Here is a 25867-nt window from a genome sequence, read left to right on the forward strand (position 1 = left end):
GGGAGACGGGCCGGGCGGGCGGGAAGCGCTTCGAGCCGAGTGGCCCCGGGCTCTGCCATCCTCCCGAGTGCCGGCACCGCCTCCGGCGTGAAGGCGATCGGCAGCTTTGGTCGCTGCCCGTCTGCTTCGCCCGTTGGCCGAGACAGGAGGCGGTGCTGGGGCTCGGCTCGGGGATCCCGAGCCTGAAGTCCGTCCCGCCTTCCTCCTCAGGAGCTGTGACACCGCTCTTTGTCATGGAAAGCTCTGCAAGCTTTTGCAAACATACAGCTTACTGTAAAAGTGTGGTCAAATCCGAACTTGGTCAGTACGGGCAAGATAGTAACTGACAGCTAATAGAAAATAAAGATGGGAGGGAGCGGGCTGAAAAATGATGCAGAACCGCAGAAGACCGACATTGCAAGGAAATAATTTGCGCTTATATTTCTTTTTACCTAGATATGAGAAAGTTGAACAGACAGAACTTGCGAAACAAGAGATCTTGCAGAAAAAGAGCAAGGCCAGGCAGAAGCTCAGCCAAGGATAGCGGTACATGGCCCTCAGCCAGCAGATGGGCATGAAGATGCTAGCAGAGCCAGAGCCAAAGCCAAAGAGCAACAAGACCAACCCAGCTACGGAGCAGACAGAGCACCGGAAAAAGCAACAAGCAACAGGTACCCACAGACACCCACTCAGGGGAGAGACCCCTCCACCAGGGGCTCCTGACCCATTCCGTCCTCAGGCGGAGGGCACCCCAGCAGCACTCGCACGCAAGGGGATCCCTCGAAAACTCGAGGGCTAAGCCCCATCTCACAGCCACGCACGGGGTCCCCTCCTCAGGCGGAGGGCACCCCAGCAGCACCCGCACGCAAGGGGATCCCTCGAAAACTCGAGGGCTAAGCCCCATCTCACAGCCACGCACGGGGTCCCCTCCTCAGGCGGAGGGCACCCCAGCAGCACCCGCACGCAAGGGGATCCCTTGAAAACTCGAGGGCTAAGCCCCATCTCACAGCCACGCACGGGGTCCCCTCCTCAGGCGGAGGGCACCCCAGCAGCACCCGCACGCAAGGGGATCCCTCGAAAACTCGAGGGCTAAGCCCCATCTCACAGCCACGCACGGGGTCCCCTCCTCAGGCGGAGGGCACCCCAGCAGCACCCGCACGCAAGGGGATCCCTCGAAAACTCGAGGGCTAAGCCCCATCTCACAGCCACGCACGGGGTCCCCTCCTCAGGCGGAGGGCACCCCAGCAGCACCCGCACGCAAGGGGATCCCTCGAAAACTCGAGGGCTAAGCCCCATCTCACAGCCACGCACGGGGTCCCCTCCTCAGGCGGATGGCACCCCAGCAGCACCCGCACGCAAGGGGATCCCTCGAAAACTCGAGGGCTAAGCCCCATCTCACAGCCACGCACGGGGTCCCCTCCTCAGGCGGAGGGCACCCCAGCAGCACCCGCACGCAAGGGGATCCCTCGAAAACTCGAGGGCTAAGCCCCATCTCACAGCCACGCACGGGGTCCCCTCCTCAGGCGGAGGGCACCCCAGCAGCACCCGCACGCAAGGGGATCCCTCGAAAACTCGAGGGCTAAGCCCCATCTCACAGCCACGCACGGGGTCCCCTCCTCAGGCGGAGGGCACCCCAGCAGCACCCGCACGCAAGGGGATCCCTCGAAAACTCGAGGGCTAAGCCCCATCTCACAGCCACGCACGGGGTCCCCTCCTCAGGCGGAGGGCACCCCAGCAGCACCCGCACGCAAGGGGATCCCTCGAAAACTCGAGGGCTAAGCCCCATCTCACAGCCACGCACGGGGTCCCCTCCTCAGGCGGAGGGCACCCCAGCAGCACCCGCACGCAAGGGGATCCCTCGAAAACTCGAGGGCTAAGCCCCATCTCACAGCCACGCACGGGGTCCCCTCCTCAGGAGGAGGGCACCCCAGCAGCACCCGCACGCAAGGGGATCCCTCGAAAACTCGAGGGCTAAGCCCCATCTCACAGCCACGCACGGGGTCCCCTCCTCAGGCGGAGGGCACCTCAGCAGCACCCGCACGCAAGGGGATCCCTCGAAAACTCGAGGGCTAAGCCCCATCTCACAGCCACGCACGGGGTCCCCTCCTCAGGCGGAGGGCACCCCAGCAGCACCCGCACGCAAGGGGATCCCTCGAAAACTCGAGGGCTAAGCCCCATCTCACAGCCACGCACGGGGTCCCCTCCTCAGGCGGAGGGCACCCCAGCAGCACCCGCACGCAAGGGGATCCCTCGAAAACTCGAGGGCTAAGCCCCATCTCACAGCCACGCACGGGGTCCCCTCCTCAGGCGGAGGGCACCCCAGCAGCACCCGCACGCAAGGGGATCCCTCGAAAACTCGAGGGCTAAGCCCCATCTCACAGCCACGCACGGGGTCCCCTCCTCAGGCGGAGGGCACCCCAGCAGCACCCGCACGCAAGGGGATCCCTCGAAAACTCGAGGGCTAAGCCCCATCTCACAGCCACGCACGGGGTCCCCTCCTCAGGCGGAGGGCACCCCAGCAGCACCCGCACGCAAGGGGATCCCTCGAAAACTCGAGGGCTAAGCCCCATCTCACAGCCACGCACGGGGTCCCCTCCTCAGGCGGAGGGCACCCCAGCAGCACCCGCACGCAAGGGGATCCCTCGAAAACTCGAGGGCTAAGCCCCATCTCACAGCCACGCACGGGGTCCCCTCCTCAGGCGGAGGGCACCCCAGCAGCACCCGCACGCAAGGGGATCCCTCGAAAACTCGAGGGCTAAGCCCCATCTCACAGCCACGCACGGGGTCCCCTCCTCAGGCGGAGGGCACCCCAGCAGCACCCGCACGCAAGGGGATCCCTCGAAAACTCGAGGGCTAAGCCCCATCTCACAGCCACGCACGGGGTCCCCTCCTCAGGCGGAGGGCACCCCAGCAGCACCCGCACGCAAGGGGATCCCTCGAAAACTCGAGGGCTAAGCCCCATCTCACAGCCACGCACGGGGTCCCCTCCTCAGGCGGAGGGCACCCCAGCAGCACCCGCACGCAAGGGGATCCCTCGAAAACTCGAGGGCTAAGCCCCATCTCACAGCCACGCACGGGGTCCCCTCCTCAGGCGGAGGGCACCCCAGCAGCACCCGCACGCAAGGGGATCCCTCGAAAACTCGAGGGCTAAGCCCCATCTCACAGCCACGCACGGGGTCCCCACCTCAGGTGGAGGGCACCCCTCTTCCCCCATTGTTTTTTTTTCCTCTACAGGATTCTCCGCATTATGGTCCGCCGTTTTTACCATCCTCCCTCCATCTTATGCTATTGAAGGACGTGTCTGAAGAGAAGCCGAGCACAGATCTGCCAGCATATCTGCAGGAGTACCTGGAAAATAAACAGTTCTGCTTACCTGTGTTGTACTGCTTTTCTTTGCATCTGGGAAATCAGGCTGGATTGGGGAGGGCACTGCAGGTCTCCCCCCACCTGCCAGAGATTTCATGCGCTCCTTAAGTTCAGCCCCCAGCCAAGCAGCAGCACCCTGGGAATCCTCAGCCTCAGCTTCGAGCTGGGGGACAAGCAGGGGCTCAAGAGCTGAGTGGGGCCCCAGGGAACCGAGAACTGGTACGGGAGCACTGGGGGGTTCCACTATGTGCCATGGACCACCGACACTTCGCTTAGCAGAACAGAGCACTTCACACTGTTGGGCAGCTTCTGCCGTTTCTTGCTCACAACCTCCAGCAGCTCCCAGCTGCATCACTGCATATTCACTGCTGCTGGAGGAGGGCAGGCAAGATGCAGCCGCCCCCAGGATGCCGTGTCCCCAGGCGGCCCCTACCCTCACAGGAGCAGGGAGGTGCCCCACAGCAGGAAGCAGCACCTGGCCCCCAACTCCTGATAGGAAGTGCTGCCCCTGCACCACTGCTCCCCGTGCCTCTCATTTCCCATCGCAGCCGCTCCATCTTCCTGGTGAGCAGTAGGCGTGTGCCTTCAGTGCTGGAAGACAAGAATAAAGCTGCTGGGTGGGAGCCCAACTTCGGGGGGGAACGTGGCATCGAGCACCCCGTTACCCCCCACACAGGAGGAGGGATGCGGGAAGTGCTTTTGTCCTCTATCTGGCACCCAGCCTCAGCCACAAGCCCCATCCGAAGGGCTCCAGAGGCTGGTGATGCAAGGACAGGAATCACCTCGCTGCGGAGCTGGGAAGGGCTTTGCTGCACTCCACTCCTCACTGCAGCCCCAGACCTGCGCAATGAAGAACTCTGTGAGCCACCTGTAGTGGGATGCCGGGCTGGCAGCCGATGCACCACGGTGTTTATGATTTTACCTCTGACTGGATATTTGCTTACACCCGCTGTCACCATAGAGGTCACCTCATATAGCATCTTCTCGGTGAAGAAGTGTGCTGTGGTAGCCCTCAAAGGCCTTTTCTAGGTGTATGTTGTCATCTGGTCTCTTCCTGAGGAGGTCTCTGTTGCATTTCTGACACTTGCTAGTTCTGATAGATCTCTGCTCTCTTAAGTTCTTTCCTAGAGTCAAGTCGAGTCGAGTCGAGTCTAGAGTCGAGTCGCATATGATAGGATCGGGTAGGATAGGATAGGATAGGATAGGATAGGATAGGATAGGATAGGATAGGATAGGATAGGATAGGATAGGATAGGATAGGATAGGATAGGATAGGATAGAAGGGTGGTGAGGAGAGGAGTGCGGAGGAGAGGAGTGCTGAGGAGAGGAGTGGTGAAGAGAGGAGAGGAGAGGAGAGGAGAGGAGAGGAGAGGAGAGGAGAGGAGAGGAGAGGAGAGGAGAGGAGAGGAGAGGAGAGGAGAGGAGAGGAGAGGAGAGGAGAGGAGAGGAGAGGAGAAGATGTGGAAGGTTCCTATGAAAACCATGTACTTAACTGGCTGAGAGCTAACAAAAAGATGAAGCATATTAATAAGCGCATTGTCCAAACGTCCCTCGAACACTGACAGTCATGGGACATGAACTGCCTCACTAGGAAGCCTCTTCCAGTTTTCAACCACCTTCACTGAACATACGTTTTTCCTGCTGTTCTGTCTGAACCTCCCATGTCATATCTTTGTGCTGTTCCTTTGTGTCCTTTCATCTGTTAGAAGGAAGAAGTAAATGGCACCTCCCTCTCCATTTCCCTTCGGGAAGTTTTAGAGACAAATAAGGGTACCTCCTTTCATCCCTACCGGTCAGCCAGAACATCCTCAGCTTCTCCTCACACGACATGCCTTCCAGCACTTTTACCAGCTTTGATGCCCTCCTTTGCATCCATTTAAGTGTCTTAAACATTCCCTCTATATTGTGGAGCACAGAACTGCACACAGTATTTAAGATGAGGTTGCACCAGCACTAAATACAGCAGAAGAATTGCCAGCCACAGCGGGCTGTGCTGTGTTTAACACAGCCCAAAATGTTGTTTGTTCTTTTGGCTGTCAGGGCACAGTGCTGGCTCATAGTTGAACAATTTCTCCAGAAGGATGCTGTGAGAGATGGTCTCAAATGTCTTATTAAAATCCAGAAAGACTACATTCGCTGTCTTCTCTTCATCCACTAAGCCAGAGACCTTATAATAGGAGATCAGAGTACTAGGGCAGGACATTCCCTTCATGAACTCCTGTGGACTGTGCCTGATAAAGGCTTGGTTCTTTAAGCATCTTCCAATAGCAGATAATATCCTGAACTTTTCCAGGGCCTGAGGTTAGACCAGCAGGTCTGTTTTCCGGCTCCTCTCTTGTTGATCAGTGTAACACTGTCTAGGTTCAAGCCAGCAGTGGCCTCCCGCGACCTTTGGCAAATTGGTGGAAAGGGTCCAGGTCTAACATCTCTTAACTCCCTCAGCACTCTAGGATGAATCACATCAGGCCCTATAGACTTATGAACACTGAGCTCATATAACTGTTTCTTCACAATTTCAGTGGCCGCAGTTGGGAAGTCACTGCTCTGCTGGTCATGGTCTTCAAATTCAGGGGACTCAGCAGCCCAAAACCTATCACTGATGTTAAAAACAGGCTAAAATACAACAAACAAGCAAACAAACAAAAACAAGAAAAAAACCACCACATTAAATGCCTCAGCCTTTTCCTTATGCTACTATAAAGGATGCAGAAGGTGATGTCCAAGAAGGTTGGACTTGACGATCTCTGGAGGTCCCTTCCAGCCCCTGCAATTCTGTGATTCAGTGACATTATTACACTAACAGAATGAAGAGCCTCTAGTCCTGGTCATCCTGTTATCAGCTTTATGGGCTCCAAACAGGCTTTGATATCTTCAGGAGGTGTATTCAAGGTGATTCCGAACACCAAGAAAAGCTATGGAAGGACACGGCTCCTCATGGCAAGCTGGTTTTTAGATGCATATTTCATAACACTGTGGAACCAGCTGTATTTGGAAAAGAATGGGAAACAAAAGGCATGAAGCAAAGCCTATGGGAGAGGACTGGGCCTCCTGTTAGCCTTCTGGCACTAGTCAAAAGGGAGTTTCTAGTTGCTTAGGAAGAAGGTGTAGTGTATGACCAGTGCTAAATGTAATGAGTTGTCCATTCTTCCTTTTTTTCTGCGTGTCTCATTTTTCTCTCTCCAGACCTGGGACCAGGAGCTGGGAACAGGTCCAAAGAAAGAACGATGTCTTCAGGAGAAAAGCCAGCTGCTGTGTGCGCTTCTTCTCAGTACTCTCCTCGGTTTTGCATTACTCATCACCTACATCACGATGACTTGTGCTCTAGGTATAATGTGGAATATCCTTTTCCCTGACTCCTTACCCACCCTGTTTATAAGATCTGTTCCTCTCTCTGCCTGCATGGATTATTATGCTCAGTATCTGTGTGAGGGTGAGGCTTTCAGAAAGACAAAGAAGTGTAAAAAAGTACCAGCTGTAAAAAAGGCAGACTGTTCTGCCTCCTCCCTGTGTGACCGTGGGGAGATATCCCCCCGCTTGTCCTCCTCCGACTGCCATTTGATAAGCCTGGGCCCAGCTTTGTGAGAGAGCAGCATTATATTGTCAAGAAATTCTTCTTGAATTTCATCATCCTGGCTTCCAGCTTCTATGACCCTGCTCCATCTGCAGCCAGCTCCAGGAAACTGGCTCTGAAGCTGAGATTTAGAGCTTCTCTTCCACTTGTCCATCCCTGATTTCATAAGCCTACTTCCAGTTTTCTAGGACCAATCACTACTCTGATATACAGAAAACTCATATTCTCCTGTGCAGTGCGGAAGCTGTGAGCGGAGGCCAGAAATTGTCAGTTATCTTTCCAATTCACCAAAAAGCTGCCTGCAGAACAGTCCGCACAAACGCTTACGTGTACAGATAGCTAAATATTGTAGCTGTGTTTAGATTGGAGGGCACACGTATCTCCTACTCCAAAACAAGCATTGTTGACAGGCATTTTTCTCCCACTGCTGTCATGTATGCTTCACTAGAGAAACTAAGGAGAAAGTTGTTAGTTTAGATCATGTCTATTTGCACTCCCTGCACCTCCTTCCACTTTAACAAACCACAGTTTGACACCATAGCATGAAAATCTTGCTTTGATTTGTAGTACTATTATTTAATAGTAGAGCTGATCTGATGTTGATACAAGACACAGACACGAAATGAGAACATACAGCCAGGGCTTCCCAGCGTTTGGGATGAAGGAGGTTTTAAATCAAAGCAAGATACACCACAAGTGAGTTTTCGTCCTGTTTTGACAGATGTCATTACTGAGAAATGCTTGTTTCCCACCTTGAACATCTCCCTGCGTGTACTAAGCTCTTCTCCTTACCTTCGTTGTACCATGGCCTCCTTTTGCTTTGTGTGTTAACATCACCAGCAGTTTCTTGTTTATCACCTGGTCAAATCAGTGCGTGCTGTTTGAGAGAGAACAGAGAAAAGGCGGAGTCATCCAAGCCTTGGCTGCCGAGATAGAACCACTGGAGGGCAGGCACCACCTCTGCACGAACTACCTGTCTCTGACTGAAAGAATCTCCCTGGCAAAGTGCAAAGCAGCCTTGGTGTGAAGTCGAAGACAGAGTGTGTATTATTGCACCTTCAGCAAAAGCTCACAAGGAATTCAGCAGTCTGTACGCAGTGGAGCTTGTATCAAACAGAAATCTTATTATAAGATCCCTCTTTTTTTCTTTCTTTTTTTTCCTCAGTTGTTGAATATGTTGTCCTCATTCTCCAGTGTCACCGCTCAGATCTCTCGTTTCCTTCCTACCCAGGATCATGTGATGCTGAACCGAGCCTTGCACTCTTGGCCGGATTCCTGAATTCTAGCAATGACACTGTAGACCCCTGTGAGGATTTCTACAAATACGCTTGTGGCAGCTGGGAAGGCAAACACTCAAGCACAGAAGTGTCACAAAACACCTCTGATGTGCTGTTGGAAGAAAACCAGCTGATATTGAAAAGGCTTTTAGGTAGGAAGAGGCCAAGCCCCACCTCACCACAGCCTCCCTTCAGGTAGGTGCAGAGCGCGATAGGCTCTGCCCGGAGCCTCCTGCAGGCTAAGCAGCCCCAGCTTCCTGAGCTGCTCCTCGTCAGACTTGTGCTCCAGACCCCTCACCCGCTTCGCTGCCCTTCTCTGGACACGCTCCAGGGCCTCCATGCCTTTCTTGCAGTGAGGGGCCCAAAACCGAGCACAGTTCTCCAGGTGCAGCCTCACCAGAGCTCGGTACAGAGGGATGGTCACTTCCCTGCTCCTGCTGGCAGTGCTATTTCTGATACAAGCCAGGATGCCACTGGCACCCGTGCACTCTTCCCAGGTGACACACCGCTGTTGCCAAAGCCTGAGTGTACCTCTCTTGGCCCTCGGCTTGCTCAGCAGGTCCTTGCTGAGCCATGCTGGATTTCTGCCTCCTCCTCTCACTTTCTTATTCAGAGGGATGGAGAGCGTGGCTTTTTTGGCGTGTTTTAATGTAAACTCTATCCGCAGATCTACAGCACTGGTGAGTGCTGCATCACTGTGGGCTTGTATTGCGATAGCTCGGCGCTGACAGCTGTTCACACATCTGGGACTGCCCTTTCAACATGCAGTGGTGCAGTGCTTTCCCTGCAGTGCCTCATGATGGGCAACAGCTGAGGTGGAGCACAGCAGCTCTGTGCTCACGTGTGGTGGAAGCACGCGGTGCACTGGTAAAGCATGGCCTACCAGGAGTGTCCCCCGTCCTCACAGGGCAAGCTCTCACGTTGGCTTCGGAACAGCAGCTACGGTCGCTACGGAGCAGCGCCACGGGGGGAACTCTGTCACCGCCCCTGGAGTGACCGAAACGCTCCGACAGAGCCCTCTTGGAAATCCACTTCTCCCAACCCGAGCGGACACGCGCGCTCTCACTGAAGGCTCCAAGGCGCAAAAGGCGTTTCGCGCAGCGAGAAACTCTTCGCGTTTTTGCAAAACCCGGCGGCTTCAGCCTGTAGAACGGAGCGCGCAGCGGGAGCGCCCGTCGCATTTCGGGCACGGAGCTCCTCGCTGCCGCTCAGCAGCGCCGCGCCGCGCCGCGTCGCGCCGGGCTGTGCTGTCGGTGCCCACGGATGCCATCCCGCTCCAGCACCGTGACTACCTGAACTCACAGTCACCCCACGACCTCAGTGCGGGCTGGGCTCGCTGGCTACGGGTAGGCACCCGGCGCACTGTGAGGTCGTGGGGTGGCTGTGACACTCCGATACCGTCACGAAGCACACAGACAGCTGGAGGTTTGCTGCGCGGTAGCTGTCGCGTTCATAGCTTTGGCATTTGCCTGCCAGAGTCCACCCAAGGAAGGACTTCCGCTGGGACATTTCCTCACAAATGATACTGGCGCCGGCTGCTGGCTGCAAGTAACAGCTGACGCGAGTGGACAAAGCTGAAGGTGTGTTCAGTACACCAAGGCCAGTCCAAATGCAAGTACACACTGCATCACTTGTTCTGCCCTTACAGTGGGGGTGGGGGGGTTGGGGGAGGGATTTATTCTCCCAGTTCCCACCTAGTGGTTTAGGGATGCAGGGTTCAGGGACGAGAGAAGTACAAGGATCCTGAGAACTCTAGCGCGCTCAGAAAGGCATCCTCGAAGAGCAGCCTTGAACGGAGTAGCTTTCCTGTAGCTGCTGTGGTACAGTTTGGTATTTGGAAGAGTAAATCTGCACTTGAAAAGGAATGGGAGAATCACAGAATCATTACGGCTCGGAAAGACGTCTCACACTGCCACGTGCAGCCCCAACCCCAGCCCCAGAGAGTCCTTCTGGAGTTAGCCCGAAGGGAATAATTACGCTATTTCAATAGTCACCATCCAGGTTGCTTTATTGCTAAACAAGCATTACGGGAGGACAAAACTGGCCGCAGCCGGGGTGCCTTTCCCGCAGGCCGCGGCCCCGCACGCCGCTTGGAAGGGCGCAGCACAGATCGGCGCTCCGGGCGGAGCCCCGGGAGGTACCGACGGCCGCCGCCCCGCACATCCCCGCTCCGCCCCGGCCCGGCCCGGCCCGGCCCGCACCTCCCCGCTGATTTCCCTCGGGCAGCCCCGGCCGCCGCCGCCGCCGCCTCCATCGCCGCCGCCGCCGAGCGGGGGGGAGGCAGAGGAGGAGCCGCGAGGAGGAGGGGAGGAAGCCGTTGCCGGGGCAGCGCGCGGCTGGGGCGGGCGTTGTGCGGGTGGCGGTAGGCAGCCCGTTAGAACGCGTGCCGTTGCTAGCGGCTTGCTTGCCGTGACGCCGCTCAGCAGCCGGCGTGCCGCACCCGGAGCCGACCCGACGCCGCGCTGCCAGGTGGGGAGACGGGCCGGGCGGGCGGGAAGCGCTTCGAGCCGAGTGGCCCCGGGCTCTGCCATCCTCCCGAGTGCCGGCACCGCCTCCGGCGTGAAGGCGATCGGCAGCTTTGGTCGCTGCCCGTCTGCTTCGCCCGTTGGCCGAGACAGGAGGCGGTGCTGGGGCTCGGCTCGGGGATCCCGAGCCTGAAGTCCGTCCCGCCTTCCTCCTCAGGAGCTGTGACACCGCTCTTTGTCATGGAAAGCTCTGCAAGCTTTTGCAAACATACAGCTTACTGTAAAAGTGTGGTCAAATCCGAACTTGGTCAGTACGGGCAAGATAGTAACTGACAGCTAATAGAAAATAAAGATGGGAGGGAGCGGGCTGAAAAATGATGCAGAACCGCAGAAGACCGACATTGCAAGGAAATAATTTGCGCTTATATTTCTTTTTACCTAGATATGAGAAAGTTGAACAGACAGAACTTGCGAAACAAGAGATCTTGCAGAAAAAGAGCAAGGCCAGGCAGAAGCTCAGCCAAGGATAGCGGTACATGGCCCTCAGCCAGCAGATGGGCATGAAGATGCTAGCAGAGCCAGAGCCAAAGCCAAAGAGCAACAAGACCAACCCAGCTACGGAGCAGACAGAGCACCGGAAAAAGCAACAAGCAACAGGTACCCACAGACACCCACTCAGGGGAGAGACCCCTCCACCAGGGGCTCCTGACCCATTCCGTCCTCAGGCGGAGGGCACCCCAGCAGCACTCGCACGCAAGGGGATCCCTCGAAAACTCGAGGGCTAAGCCCCATCTCACAGCCACGCACGGGGTCCCCTCCTCAGGCGGAGGGCACCCCAGCAGCACCAGCACGCAAGGGGATCCCTCGAAAACTCGAGGGCTAAGCCCCATCTCACAGCCACGCACGGGGTCCCCTCCTCAGGCGGAGGGCACCCCAGCAGCACCCGCACGCAAGGGGATCCCTCGAAAACTCGAGGGCTAAGCCCCATCTCACAGCCACGCACGGGGTCCCCTCCTCAGGCGGAGGGCACCCCAGCAGCACCCGCACGCAAGGGGATCCCTCGAAAACTCGAGGGCTAAGCCCCATCTCACAGCCACGCACGGGGTCCCCTCCTCAGGCGGAGGGCACCCCAGCAGCACCCGCACGCAAGGGGATCCCTCGAAAACTCGAGGGCTAAGCCCCATCTCACAGCCACGCACGGGGTCCCCTCCTCAGGCGGAGGGCACCCCAGCAGCACCCGCACGCAAGGGGATCCCTCGAAAACTCGAGGGCTAAGCCCCATCTCACAGCCACGCACGGGGTCCCCTCCTCAGGCGGAGGGCACCCCAGCAGCACCCGCACGCAAGGGGATCCCTCGAAAACTCGAGGGCTAAGCCCCATCTCACAGCCACGCACGGGGTCCCCTCCTCAGGCGGAGGGCACCCCAGCAGCACCCGCACGCAAGGGGATCCCTCGAAAACTCGAGGGCTAAGCCCCATCTCACAGCCACGCACGGGGTCCCCTCCTCAGGCGGAGGGCACCCCAGCAGCACCCGCACGCAAGGGGATCCCTCGAAAACTCGAGGGCTAAGCCCCATCTCACAGCCACGCACGGGGTCCCCTCCTCAGGCGGAGGGCACCCCAGCAGCACCCGCACGCAAGGGGATCCCTCGAAAACTCGAGGGCTAAGCCCCATCTCACAGCCACGCACGGGGTCCCCTCCTCAGGCGGAGGGCACCCCAGCAGCACCCGCACGCAAGGGGATCCCTCGAAAACTCGAGGGCTAAGCCCCATCTCACAGCCACGCACGGGGTCCCCTCCTCAGGCGGAGGGCACCCCAGCAGCACCCGCACGCAAGGGGATCCCTCGAAAACTCGAGGGCTAAGCCCCATCTCACAGCCACGCACGGGGTCCCCTCCTCAGGCGGAGGGCACCCCAGCAGCACCCGCACGCAAGGGGATCCCTCGAAAACTCGAGGGCTAAGCCCCATCTCACAGCCACGCACGGGGTCCCCTCCTCAGGCGGAGGGCACCCCAGCAGCACCCGCACGCAAGGGGATCCCTCGAAAACTCGAGGGCTAAGCCCCATCTCACAGCCACGCACGGGGTCCCCTCCTCAGGCGGAGGGCACCCCAGCAGCACCCGCACGCAAGGGGATCCCTCGAAAACTCGAGGGCTAAGCCCCATCTCACAGCCACGCACGGGGTCCCCTCCTCAGGCGGAGGGCACCCCAGCAGCACCCGCACGCAAGGGGATCCCTCGAAAACTCGAGGGCTAAGCCCCATCTCACAGCCACGCACGGGGTCCCCTCCTCAGGCGGAGGGCACCCCAGCAGCACCCGCACGCAAGGGGATCCCTCGAAAACTCGAGGGCTAAGCCCCATCTCACAGCCACGCACGGGGTCCCCTCCTCAGGCGGAGGGCACCCCAGCAGCACCCGCACGCAAGGGGATCCCTCGAAAACTCGAGGGCTAAGCCCCATCTCACAGCCACGCACGGGGTCCCCTCCTCAGGAGGAGGGCACCCCAGCAGCACCCGCACGCAAGGGGATCCCTCGAAAACTCGAGGGCTAAGCCCCATCTCACAGCCACGCACGGGGTCCCCTCCTCAGGCGGAGGGCACCTCAGCAGCACCCGCACGCAAGGGGATCCCTCGAAAACTCGAGGGCTAAGCCCCATCTCACAGCCACGCACAGGGTCCCCTCCTCAGGCGGAGGGCACCCCAGCAGCACCCGCACGCAAGGGGATCCCTCGAAAACTCGAGGGCTAAGCCCCATCTCACAGCCACGCACGGGGTCCCCTCCTCAGGCGGAGGGCACCCCAGCAGCACCCGCACGCAAGGGGATCCCTCGAAAACTCGAGGGCTAAGCCCCATCTCACAGCCACGCACGGGGTCCCCTCCTCAGGCGGAGGGCACCCCAGCAGCACCCGCACGCAAGGGGATCCCTCGAAAACTCGAGGGCTAAGCCCCATCTCACAGCCACGCACGGGGTCCCCTCCTCAGGAGGAGGGCACCCCAGCAGCACCCGCACGCAAGGGGATCCCTCGAAAACTCGAGGGCTAAGCCCCATCTCACAGCCACGCACGGGGTCCCCTCCTCAGGCGGAGGGCACCTCAGCAGCACCCGCACGCAAGGGGATCCCTCGAAAACTCGAGGGCTAAGCCCCATCTCACAGCCACGCACGGGGTCCCCTCCTCAGGCGGAGGGCACCCCAGCAGCACCCGCACGCAAGGGGATCCCTCGAAAACTCGAGGGCTAAGCCCCATCTCACAGCCACGCACGGGGTCCCCTCCTCAGGCGGAGGGCACCCCAGCAGCACCCGCACGCAAGGGGATCCCTCGAAAACTCGAGGGCTAAGCCCCATCTCACAGCCACGCACGGGGTCCCCTCCTCAGGCGGAGGGCACCCCAGCAGCACCCGCACGCAAGGGGATCCCTCGAAAACTCGAGGGCTAAGCCCCATCTCACAGCCACGCACGGGGTCCCCTCCTCAGGCGGAGGGCACCCCAGCAGCACCCGCACGCAAGGGGATCCCTCGAAAACTCGAGGGCTAAGCCCCATCTCACAGCCACGCACGGGGTCCCCTCCTCAGGCGGAGGGCACCCCAGCAGCACCCGCACGCAAGGGGATCCCTCGAAAACTCGAGGGCTAAGCCCCATCTCACAGCCACGCACGGGGTCCCCTCCTCAGGCGGAGGGCACCCCAGCAGCACCCGCACGCAAGGGGATCCCTCGAAAACTCGAGGGCTAAGCCCCATCTCACAGCCACGCACGGGGTCCCCTCCTCAGGCGGAGGGCACCCCAGCAGCACCCGCACGCAAGGGGATCCCTCGAAATCTCGAGGGCTAAGCCCCATCTCACAGCCACGCACGGGGTCCCCTCCTCAGGCGGAGGGCACCCCAGCAGCACCCGCACGCAAGGGGATCCCTCGAAAACTCGAGGGCTAAGCCCCATCTCACAGCCACGCACGGGGTCCCCTCCTCAGGCGGAGGGCACCCCAGCAGCACCCGCACGCAAGGGGATCCCTCGAAAACTCGAGGGCTAAGCCCCATCTCACAGCCACGCACGGGGTCCCCTCCTCAGGCGGAGGGCACCCCAGCAGCACCCGCACGCAAGGGGATCCCTCGAAAACTCGAGGGCTAAGCCCCATCTCACAGCCACGCACGGGGTCCCCTCCTCAGGAGGAGGGCACCCCAGCAGCACCCGCACGCAAGGGGATCCCTCGAAAACTCGAGGGCTAAGCCCCATCTCACAGCCACGCACGGGGTCCCCTCCTCAGGCGGAGGGCACCTCAGCAGCACCCGCACGCAAGGGGATCCCTCGAAAACTCGAGGGCTAAGCCCCATCTCACAGCCACGCACGGGGTCCCCTCCTCAGGCGGAGGGCACCCCAGCAGCACCCGCACGCAAGGGGATCCCTCGAAAACTCGAGGGCTAAGCCCCATCTCACAGCCACGCACGGGGTCCCCTCCTCAGGCGGAGGGCACCCCAGCAGCACCCGCACGCAAGGGGATCCCTCGAAAACTCGAGGGCTAAGCCCCATCTCACAGCCACGCACGGGGTCCCCTCCTCAGGCGGAGGGCACCCCAGCAGCACCCGCACGCAAGGGGATCCCTCGAAAACTCGAGGGCTAAGCCCCATCTCACAGCCACGCACGGGGTCCCCTCCTCAGGCGGAGGGCACCCCAGCAGCACCCGCACGCAAGGGGATCCCTCGAAAACTCGAGGGCTAAGCCCCATCTCACAGCCACGCACGGGGTCCCCTCCTCAGGCGGAGGGCACCCCAGCAGCACCCGCACGCAAGGGGATCCCTCGAAAACTCGAGGGCTAAGCCCCATCTCACAGCCACGCACGGGGTCCCCTCCTCAGGCGGAGGGCACCCCAGCAGCACCCGCACGCAAGGGGATCCCTCGAAAACTCGAGGGCTAAGCCCCATCTCACAGCCACGCACGGGGTCCCCTCCTCAGGCGGAGGGCACCCCAGCAGCACCCGCACGCAAGGGGATCCCTCGAAAACTCGAGGGCTAAGCCCCATCTCACAGCCACGCACGGGGTCCCCTCCTCAGGCGGAGGGCACCCCAGCAGCACCCGCACGCAAGGGGATCCCTCGAAAACTCGAGGGCTAAGCCCCATCTCACAGCCACGCACGGGGTCCCCTCCTCAGGCGGAGGGCACCCCAGCAGCACCCGCACGCAAGGGGATCCCTCGAAAACTCGAGGGCTAAGCCCCATCTCACAGCCACGCACGGGGTCCCCTCCTCAGGCGGAGGGCACCCCAGCAGCACCCGCACGCAAGGGGATCCCTCGAAAACTCGAGGGCTAAGCCCCATCTCACAGCCACGCACAGGGTCCCCTCCTCAGGCGGAGGGCACCCCTCTTCCCCCATTCTTTTTTTTTCCTCTACAGGATGCTCCGCATTATGGTCCGCCGTTTTTACCATCCTCCCTCCTTCTTATGCTATTGAAGGACGTGTCTGAAGAGAAGCCGAGCAGAGATCTGCCAGCATATCTGCAGGAGCACCTGGAAAATAAACAGTTCTGCTTACCTGTGTTGTACTGCTTTTCTTTGCATCTGGGAAATCAGGCTGGATTGGGGAGGGCACTGCAGGTCTCCCCCCACCTGCCAGAGATTTCATGCGCTCCCTAAGTGCAGCCCCCAGCCAAGCAGCAGCACCCTGGGAATCCTCAGCCTCAGCTTCGAGCTGGGGGACAAGCAGGGGCTCAAGAGCTGAGTGGGGCCCCAGGGAACCGAGAACTGGTACGGGAGCACTGGGGGGTTCCACTATGTGCCATGGACCACCGACACTTCGCTTAGCAGAACAGAGCACTTCACACTGTTGGGCAGCTTCTGCCGTTTCTTGCTCACAACCTCCAGCAGCTCCCAGCTGCATCACTGCATATTCACTGCTGCTGGAGGAGGGCAGGCAAGATGCAGCCGCCCCCAGGATGCCGTGTCCCCAGGCGGCCCCTACCCTCACAGGAGCAGGGAGGTGCCCCAAAGCAGGAAGCAGCACCAGGCCCCCAACTCCTGTTAGGAAGTGCTGCCCCTGCACCACTGCTCCCCGTGCCTCTCATTTCCCATCGCAGCTGCTCCATCTTCCTGGTGAGCAGTAGGCGTGTGCCTTCAGCGCTGGAAGACAAGAACAAAGCTGCTGGGTGGGGGCCCAACTTCGGGGGGGAACGTGGCATCGAGCACCCCGTTACCCCCCACACAGGAGGAGGGATGCGGGAAGTGCTTTTGTCCTCTATCTGGCACCCAGCCTCAGCCACAAGCCCCATCCGAAGGGCTCCAGAGGCTGGTGATGCAAGGACAGGAATCACCTCACTGCGGAGCTGGGAAGGGCTTTGCTGCACTCCACTCCTCACTGCAGCCCCAGACCTGCGCAATGAAGAACTCTGTGAGCCACCTGTAGTGGGATGCCGGGCTGGCAGCCGATGCACCACGGTGTTTATGATTTTACCTCTGACTGGATATTTGCTTACACCCGCTGTCACCATAGAGGTCACCTCATATAGCATCTTCTCGGTGAAGAAGTGTGCTGTGGTAGCCCTCAAAGGCCTTTTCTAGGTGTATGTTGTCATCTGGTCTCTTCCTGAGGAGGTCTCTGTTGCATTTCTGACACTTGCTAGTTCTGATAGATCTCTGCTCTCTTAAGATCTTTCCTAGAGTCAAGTCGAGTCGAGTTGAGTCTAGAGTCGAGTCGCATATGATAGGATCGGGTAGGATAGGATAGGATAGGATAGGATAGGATAGGATAGGATAGGATAGGATAGGATAGGATAGGATAGGATAGGATAGGATAGGATAGGATAGGATAGGATAGGATAGGATAGGATAGAAGGGTGGTGAGGAGAGGACTGGTGAGGAGAGGAGAGGAGAGGAGAGGAGAGGAGAGGAGAGGAGAGGAGAGGAGAGGAGAGGAGAGGAGAGGAGAGGAGAGGAGAGGAGAGGAGAGGAGAGGAGAGGAGAGGAGAGGAGAGGAGAGGAGAGGAGAGGAGAAGAGAGGAGAGGAGAGGAGAGGAGAGGAGAGGAGAGGAGAGGAGAGGAGAGGAGAGGAGAGGAGAGGAGAGGAGAGGAGAGGAGAGGAGAGGAGAGGAGAGGAGAGGAGAGGAGAGGAGAGGAGAGGAGAGGAGAGGAGGTGGAAGGTTCCTATGAAAACCATGTACTTAACTGGCTGAGAGCTAACGAAAAGATGAAGCATATTAATAAGCACATTGTCCAAATGTTCCTCAAAAACTGGCAGTCATGGGACATGAACTGCCTCACTAGGAAGCCTCTTCCAGTTTTCAACCACCTTCACTGAACATACGTTTTTCCTGCTGTTCTGTCTGAACCTCCCATGTCATATCTTTGTGCTGTTCCTTTGTGTCCTTTCGTCTGTTAGAAGGAAGAAGTAAATGGCACCTCCCTCTCCATTTCCCTTCGGGAAATTTTAGAGACAAATAAGGGTACCTCCTTTCATCCCTACCGGTCAGCCAGAACATCCTCAGCTTCTCCTCACACGACATGCCTTCCAGCACTTTTACCAGCTTTGATGCCCTCCTTTGCATCCATTTAAGTGTCTTAAACATTCCCTCTATATTGTGGAGCACAGAACTGCACACAGTATTTAAGATGAGGTTGCACCAGCACTAAATACAGCAGAAGAATTGCCAGCCACAGCGGGCTGTGCTGTGTTTAACATAGCCCAAAATGTTGTTTGTTCTTTTGGCTGTCAGGGCACAGTGCTGGCTCATAGTTGAACAATTTCTCCAGAAGGATGCTGTGAGAGATGGTCTCAAATGTCTTATTAAAATCCAGAAAGACTACATTCGCTGTCTTCTCTTCATCCACTAAGCCAGAGACCTTATAATAGGAGATCAGAGTACTAGGGCAGGACATTCCCTTCATGAACTCCTGTGGACTGTGCCTGATAAAGGCTTGGTTCTTTAAGCATCTTCCAATAGCAGATAATATCCTGAACTTTTCCAGGGCCTGAGGTTAGACCAGCAGGTCTGTTTTCCGGCTCCTCTCTCTTGTTGATCAGTGTAACACTGTCTAGGTTCAAGCCAGCAGTGGCCTCCCGCGACCTTTGGCAAATTGGTGGAAAGGGTCCAGGTCTAACATCTCTTAACTCCCTCAGCACTCTAGGATGAATCACATCAGGCCCTATAGACTTATGAACACTGAGCTCATATAACTGTTTCTTCACAATTTCAGTGGCCGCAGTTGGGAAGTCACTGCTCTGCTGGTCATGGTCTTCAAATTCAGGGGACTCAGCAGCCCAAAACCTATCACTGATGTTAAAAACAGGCTAAAATACAACAAACAAGCAAACAAACAAAAACAAGAAAAAAACCACCACATTAAATGCCTCAGCCTTTTCCTTATGCTACTATAAAGGATGCAGAAGGTGATGTTTCCTCTCCTAAGTCATTACAAAGCATATCAGCATTGCCTACTGCAGCTGAAACTGTTTACGATTTCCACTGGAGAACATCCTCTTGAGTCACATTCTGCTGTAACAGCACTGGTTCAACAGTTCAGGAGAAAAGTCAAATTTTTATGGAGAGAATCAAGATGTTAAAACTTTAATTTACTCCAAAATTATTGTCTTTCTTTGCCGAGCATGTGGATTTATTGCATATGGTACGCTATCTCTGCCTGTGTTCCGAGAGAATTTTTACCAAGAATTTCATCCAAAATTAGTTGACTCTCACTTCACAAAAAATTGTTTATCTGTGGTCATGAGCTGAAGCTGAGTAATTCAGACACTGTAGTCATATGCCTTTTCAGGCATACTTGCTTTCATCCAACAAACTCAGGGTAGGGACAAAGCACATATTTATCCGGCAGCAGTAAGCCATGTAAGCACACCCTGTATTTTCCACGCTATCAGTTGGATATGCATCAGTATGGATATGGATCAGTCTTCATTCTGTCAGGTGCCACCAGGCAGTGGAATGTCTCTATATGCATCTGAGCTTTGAGAAAAGTCTGTCTTGGAGGAGACTGCATGTTTGCATGCATGTTTTATTGAATATACAACCTCTAGAACTCAGAGAATCTAGAGAGCTAAATACGTATGCATGTATACACGTGCTTACGGTGCTTTTACATTGTGAAGTTGTTTTCTCCTAGTAACGTGCAAATTTATTTGAAGATACTCTTATCAACTATGGAAAGAAAGGACAAAAAGTTTCTCTGTAAACTTTTTCTAATCACTGAGGAAGGAAGAGGGCTTGGCAGTACATGTAGGAATGACGGCACGTGTAATCCTTATCAACTGGTTCCCTTCTTATCTGTGCAGCACAGACGACAGCTCTGCTCTCCCGAGTTCACAAGCTAGTCAGAAGGCCTCTAGCTTTTTGCTCTGTGACAAAATCCCTGACTCTCCTCTCCTCTCCTCTCCTCTCCTCTCCTCTCCTCTCCTCTCCTCTCCTCTCCTCTCCTCTCCTCTCCTCTCCTCTCCTCTCCTCTCCTCTCCTCTCCTCGCTTGTCTCTTGTCCAGAAATGTTATCCAGCTTAGAAGGAGAAAGTAAATGTAAAGGTATCTTCACTACTGAAAGCCTGGGAGCTGTTAGGTGCTCCCTTGAGGAAGATGGGAGAGTTAGGACACATACAGAAGACGGATTAAGAAACTGCATGCTGCTGTGAAAGGTTCTGTGCTATCAGTTCTTGAAACTATCTCCACTGGAAGATTCCTTGTAGTTAAAGCTAGCCAAGTCTCTACACACATATCAATACCACTTCTTTGCCTATACTATATGGGAGAAAAATCAGATTGGTAAAGGTACGAAGAAGATCTGGATTTTAGGAAAGATCAAAGTTTTGGGAAGCTCTGAACACCGGGCATCCATTTTTAAACCGGTGACCCAATACACTCTCCCCCCCTGAGCAACTAGCAAGGCAGGGAGGTGAACAGCTGTGTCCTGGTGTTCTGCTTGTCTTAGTCATTTTGGAAGCAGATACCAAACTGCTCCGACCATCCCCCTCCACTCCCAGCTGCCACACGGTCAGGTCTCAACTCCCAGCTTCCATTACCCTGTTTTTAATGTCTCTGGGAAGTTATTCCATTTCTTACTGTTTGTAGTAAATAAGCTGCCCTCCTAAATCTTTCCAATACGTATTCTTCAGGAAGCAAAGACGCACAGGCTGCCATCACCTGAGAAGCAATGAAAACAGAGTCAACAATTACTGTGGATTTCATGCATCTCAGTGAAAAATAATAACAAAGAAAAAGAACCTGGGCCTGCGTTCACCACTGGAACGAACTGCTGGATGCAGATCAGAGAGAGCAGAATCAAAGTCAGCACGTCAGCCTTTCTTTTGGAAGAACAATAGAATCCATAGCCCACAGCATCTCGCTACAGACAGAGGCCTCTAGGCCGCGGGACATCAGGTTGAAGCAGGCTGGTGGCAGGGGACATATCAGACCCAAACAGGCTTGATGGGCGGGCAGGATAGCAAGGCCACTGGAGAGAAAAGAGGCAAGTAGCTGAGGGGAGACGTAGAAACACATGCTTTTCTTCACATCGGTTGCAGTCTAATTCCAACAAACCAACCAACCAACCCCCAGATCGGAAGGACCCACGCTCACAAGGAATTGCAGAAGGAACAATAAAGCTAATTTTCTGGTGGGGAAGGTGGGTGGAGAACTGCGTAACACTTTCCCTCCCTCCCATTTTCTTCAAGGGTGTTTTCCTCAGAGCTTTTCCTTGCTCTTCTCCTCCCCACAGCAATCAGCCAAGCTGGGAAGAGGAGATTGTCTCTAAGCTCAGCAGTGTGCCTTGAGCACAGAACTGGTGCTGATAGTAAACAAGTAAACACAGTTGACAGCTGTGGCAACCGCAGAGGCAAAGCCTGCCCAGGGACAGAAATGAAGGCTGTTCCGGAGGTAAGGAGGGTTTGTCTTTCTTTTCTGGTCACAGCTGTGCTTCTTCACATTACCGGCCTAGAGGATTAGGGCAGGAGGGTTTTGGAACTCTGCATCCAGAAGGGTCTTGCCCTCGTGCCACGGTGTGCGGGGATTTCCAGTTCCTCGCTCTTCCTGCTAGTCGTCCTAGTGACCATGCTCAGGCTGTGTGCAGAGAATAAAGAACTGCAAAATGGTAATAATTCTATAATAGCTTGCCAAAGTTTCCAGTGTGAGAATCAGGAAGTCTGTTGCAACAGATAATTCAGGAACAAAGTCAATGTAAATAATTCACTCTTTTCTAAAGGGTAAGAGATGAGAGCGTACATGTGGAAGACTAATAATGCTTTTCCCTTTTCAGCCAAGTGCAAGCTTTTTGCTCACTGCTCTGCCTTAGTCTGTATTTGGAAAGTAAAAGCTGAAGTGTTTTGTTACCCTAAGGAGTCAGCAGAATAGAATTAGAAAGGTACAGAAGCAGTTAGGCGGTTAACCTTTGTAAGAAGTTTACAGGAGTCAAGTAAGATGACATTTGCTTTTGACAGGTTTCTGTTAATGACTAAATAAATGGACATTTAAAAGATAGTGGACAATAGTCTTGTTTTCCCCGCCCTCCCCCACCCGCACCACCCCCCATCTGCCCCACCCCTACCCCCCCTCTTCCACTGCCTGTCCCTTTCTGTATTTTCTGTTCTGTTAGTATGTTTGTACAGGAATCACTAACACAGCGTCCAAACGTTCTCCACTATTCTGTTACTGGAGATGATAATATGTTACTAGAATGGTGAGCAGGCTGTGCATTTTCTTAGCCTTTCCTTGTGGGAAGGGAGTCTATGCTGTGCACGTCTACTTCTCGTAGGCTTTTTTTTGTAAATAGCCATGTTTCCTGCTTTGGTAGTAAATGAAATAAATATTAAGCACGGTGGCAAACACAGCTTAGCATAATCTTTAGCTGATGCATGCAAGGGAGCAGCAAAGGCAAACGAGGAAGGAATCTGGAAGCTGAGAATCGCAAGGAGGCAGGCAAGAAGAAATGGCCTGGCCAGCAAGGGCTGCAAACCCACTGCACGGAAACGTGGGGAGTAAAGCAGGCCTGGTGACGGTAGCCAAGGTGAGCCAAGAGTCTAGACCGCCAGGCAAGTCCGTTGTGAGGAGACAGACTGAAGGTGAAATCTGCTGAATGGAGTCTGCAGGTCAGGGTCCGAATCAGGGTACGTGGACAGCCATAGGTGTGGCTTCAATGCTGCTGCAGCGTAGTTCAGAGGGAGATAATGCTTGAAAACTAGAGAAGGCTGCTCCCATTCTGGGCGCCCGGTGGGCAAGATTTCTTCTGGCTTTTTTCTCAAGCTCCGAGGCACGCCAAGATTTCTCAGACAGCTTTGCTTCATCGGAGAACCAGGCTCGAGTACGGGGAGCTGAGTGAGGGCTGAGGTGAGGGCAGCGCAAGCCAGCCCCTAGCACTGGCATGTAAGAATCTCAAACTAACACTTCCCTCAGCTTTTAGACTACTAGATTTACTCCTTGTTTGCTATGCTATTTCTTCTCTGTCCTGCATCAAAGGTTTTCCATTCTCCCCTGCTTTTTCCCCTTGCACCTTCCTTTTCTTGCATTGTGCATTCTGCACAATAACAACAGAAGAAAAGAACAAAACAGAACAAAAGAACAGTAATATGTTCTTTCATGTTTCGATTATTTTGTAACTGCAGTGACTTCGATGTAATTGGTTTGGATCTAAACTGGAAAGAGCAGCCTAGCCCTGGCCTTTCAACTGCATCTAGCTCTGACACAGCAGCTTGTGTGGTGCAAAATGCTGGTGAGCAGCTCTCGAAATTTGAGCTTGCTCCAGGTTAAGACCGTAGATTGTCGTGCAGGACAGGCAGCCACTACAACAACACATACAGCTTCCTCAGTGCTTAAAGGCACAAAAGTGTCAGATAAAAGGAGAATCAAAGCAATCAAATTTGGAATGTACAGGAGGAGGAAGGAGAAGACTGTCTTGATGGCACCAGTAAGAGCTGCTAAGCTGGGATCCCTGAAGCCACCTGCATTATTTTGCATCTGTCTGGTGCGCCTCCACAGAGATCTAATCAGCAGGACGCTTGAAAAAACAAGCATTACTGAAGGCCAAGCTACACCACCGTTACAAAGAAGGCTCAAAACCAAACTCTTAGTTTTCCTTGTGGCTATCCTTTCTGAAGAGTTTGTCACGGTGAAAGGAGTAGTGAAGTTGCTGTGTGTGTTGCAGTTATCCCAGGAGAAAGGAAGAGAGGTTGCAAAGGAAAGAAGAGAGGATGCTGTCAGCATCCAGGGTGTCAGACTGGAAATCCTTTGCTTCAGACAGATGAGGAATGACTGGGTAAAACCGGCGACCTTGATACAATAGAAGACACTAAGCCAGGCAGCAAACCAAAAAACTAGAAGAGTTCAGGAATGTAAAAACCTGTAACTATAAAAGTTACAAATAAGTTTTCTTTATGACAGGAAGGTTGACCAAAAATACTGGGGAAGAAATCCAGCATCATCCAGAACTGCAAAAAGGACCTGGATAAACCCAGAAAGATCATAATCACGTCATAGGAGGACAATATTTTGCTCCTGATGCAACTAGTTGAACTGACAGCCAAGACAGTCCCATTTCCTAGAAGTCCCATCATTGACTCAACTATAGCAATTAGTAGACAAAAAGAGGAAAATAAACTGGACGTTGCAGTTCTTAAGAACTCACAAGTTTCACTCTGCTTTTCGTCGGCTCCTAAAAGCTCTAGCTATGCTAAGGAGTATTGAACCCAACTAGATGTTCTCATCACATGATCGCCTCTTTATCTCAGAGGAGAAACTCTCATATTAAGTCCTTCAGTATTTGCTTTATTCTACATTTGTGATGATAAATAGCACAGCTGCTATCTCAAAGTATGCACATATGACAAGGATTCTCTTACTGCCATTTCATATTAGAGAAAGAATTTGAATTTAAAGGGCTCAGATGCATTTTTAAGTTTGTGTTGTAATCCTCAGTCAGTTTTCACAGAGCCCTCAGAATTTATGTATGTAAAGACAGAGAAGTTTCCAAAGCCTGCAGGCTTTTTCATGTCAGGATTGCACCCCATACGTACATGTGAGGGTAGGGAAAAAAAACCATTTCTGTCTCAGAAAATGCAAGAAATGGAAGACATTTTCAGAAAGTATAGAGGGAATTAGATTTTGTACACAAACCCCCAAAATCTCTAAAAACTGCTTGAGGAGACTAATCAAATTGCTCTTGCTCAACATCATGAAGTTAACAGCATTCAACTTTCTTCACATGCGCAACTGTTTAGTAAGAATTCTCATGGTGGGCCATAGGCTTGCAGGAAAGACATTCTGAATTTGGCTTCTGCTGACTTTTCCTAAGAAAACAAAGGATATAGGTTCATCTTTACCTCTCAACCATACTTGTAAGGGCCAGCCACACGAAAGCCAAATGATGAGACAGGTATGGATTACAGGGATTAGCATCTCATTGCTGCCAGATAATTGATGGAGAAGCACAGATTTGCACTTCTAGATCCCATTCTTTATATACTCACTCATATGCTGGAGCATAACGGTCTATAGATTATTTATCCTGGCTGGAAGAAAATAAGGCTAGATCTTCCAACTTTCTCTTAGAGATTCTAACTGCTACCTAGTAGAGGAAGAAGATAGAGGGATCCCGTCTCATTTATCATGACAAAGAAACATTTCAACTGCAAGGAAATAGTTTGAAAATGATATTACCAAGACAAACTAATAATTTCTCTGCCTTGAAAAGGCACTTCAAGGAAAAGAGGACTTTGTGTAGGAGAGCATGTTTGGGTCTTTCACTTCCTTGAAGTGAAGACTGGAGCATTTTCTTTCCTTTTCTTCCTTGGTGTCTATCTTCAGTGATCAGCAGGAAACAGTGATTTTCCTTGCACTGTCAGAGGAGGAGGAGGAGATGCCATCAGACACCTTGACTCCTAACACTGTGAAATGCAGCCGTGTCTAGGGTTTTGGAGGAGCTGAGCTGTTGTTTGGTTTTTTTCCCTTTATGATTCTGATCTCAGGTAGCTGCTGTCCTGCTTTAAATGCCTGTATTTGTGTGTTATACCTGATGCCTAAATCTCCTCCCGAATTGCAGTTTCTTGATACATCACTTCTGAGTTTATGAGAAATATGCAGCATGCATTTTTTATATTAAGGAACAAAATGGATGTCCTTGCACAGGACACTCCATATTTTTATCAGGTGACTTAAAATGGTTATTATAAAGTGGGTTATCATGTTTTGCTCCTGTGCAGAGGCTTTGACAATATTATAGTTGTCACTCTATGCTTGTTCTGAACGCCCC

The 25867-nt window shown here is 54.5% G+C and overlaps 2 protein-coding genes, 1 long non-coding RNA gene and 1 pseudogene across 25 annotated transcripts in view; 2 read left to right on the forward strand and 2 right to left on the reverse strand.

Moving 5' to 3' along the window:
- Positions 1-16172, forward strand: part of LOC149919773 (neprilysin-like) — a 40975-nt gene extending 24803 nt beyond the window's left edge. For 6 of the 16 annotated variants that reach the window (XR_016470692.1, XR_016470686.1, XR_016470690.1 and 3 more), the window contains one exon: positions 3214-3351. Coding sequence is in view for 3 of the 16 variants with exons in the window: in XM_090149450.1 (XP_090005576.1) it covers positions 6529-6670; positions 8148-8388; positions 9101-9716 (999 nt within the window). In the remaining 13 variants the exon portion in view is untranslated. Of the gene's footprint in view, positions 1-3; positions 301-435; positions 651-3213; positions 3352-6528; positions 6671-8147; positions 8389-8860; positions 9805-9850; positions 10663-11100; positions 11316-16034 lie in introns of those variants that run through there. The other 10 variants (XR_016470697.1, XR_016470695.1, XR_016470696.1 and 7 more) reach the window with 7 other exon arrangements.
- On the reverse strand, positions 3256-4692 carry LOC149919776 (uncharacterized). Its single transcript, XR_016470707.1, has 2 exons — positions 4128-4692; positions 3256-3936 (listed from the first exon to the last, which is right to left on the reverse strand). It is a non-coding gene; the product is annotated as an uncharacterized LOC149919776 (long non-coding RNA).
- Positions 16173-19966: 3794 nt separating the features above from the next.
- The window catches only part of LOC149919777 (neprilysin-like), a 59944-nt gene continuing 54043 nt past the window's right edge, over positions 19967-25867 (forward strand). For 3 of the 8 annotated variants that reach the window (XR_016470714.1, XR_016470715.1, XR_016470717.1), the window contains exons 1-2: positions 21113-21253; positions 21347-21504. Coding sequence is in view for 5 of the 8 variants with exons in the window: in XM_090149501.1 (XP_090005627.1) it covers positions 21487-21504 (18 nt within the window). In the remaining 3 variants the exon portion in view is untranslated. Of the gene's footprint in view, positions 21254-21346; positions 21505-25867 lie in introns of all 8 variants that reach the window. The other 5 variants (XM_090149498.1, XM_090149488.1, XM_090149492.1 and 2 more) reach the window with 4 other exon arrangements.
- LOC149919778 (taste receptor type 2 member 40-like) lies at positions 23284-25101 on the reverse strand (annotated as a pseudogene).

Source organism: Phasianus colchicus, chromosome 1 (genome assembly GCF_987193195.1).
Source record: "Phasianus colchicus chromosome 1, bPhaCol1.hap1.1, whole genome shotgun sequence".
Lineage (NCBI taxonomy): Eukaryota > Metazoa > Chordata > Aves > Galliformes > Phasianidae > Phasianus > Phasianus colchicus.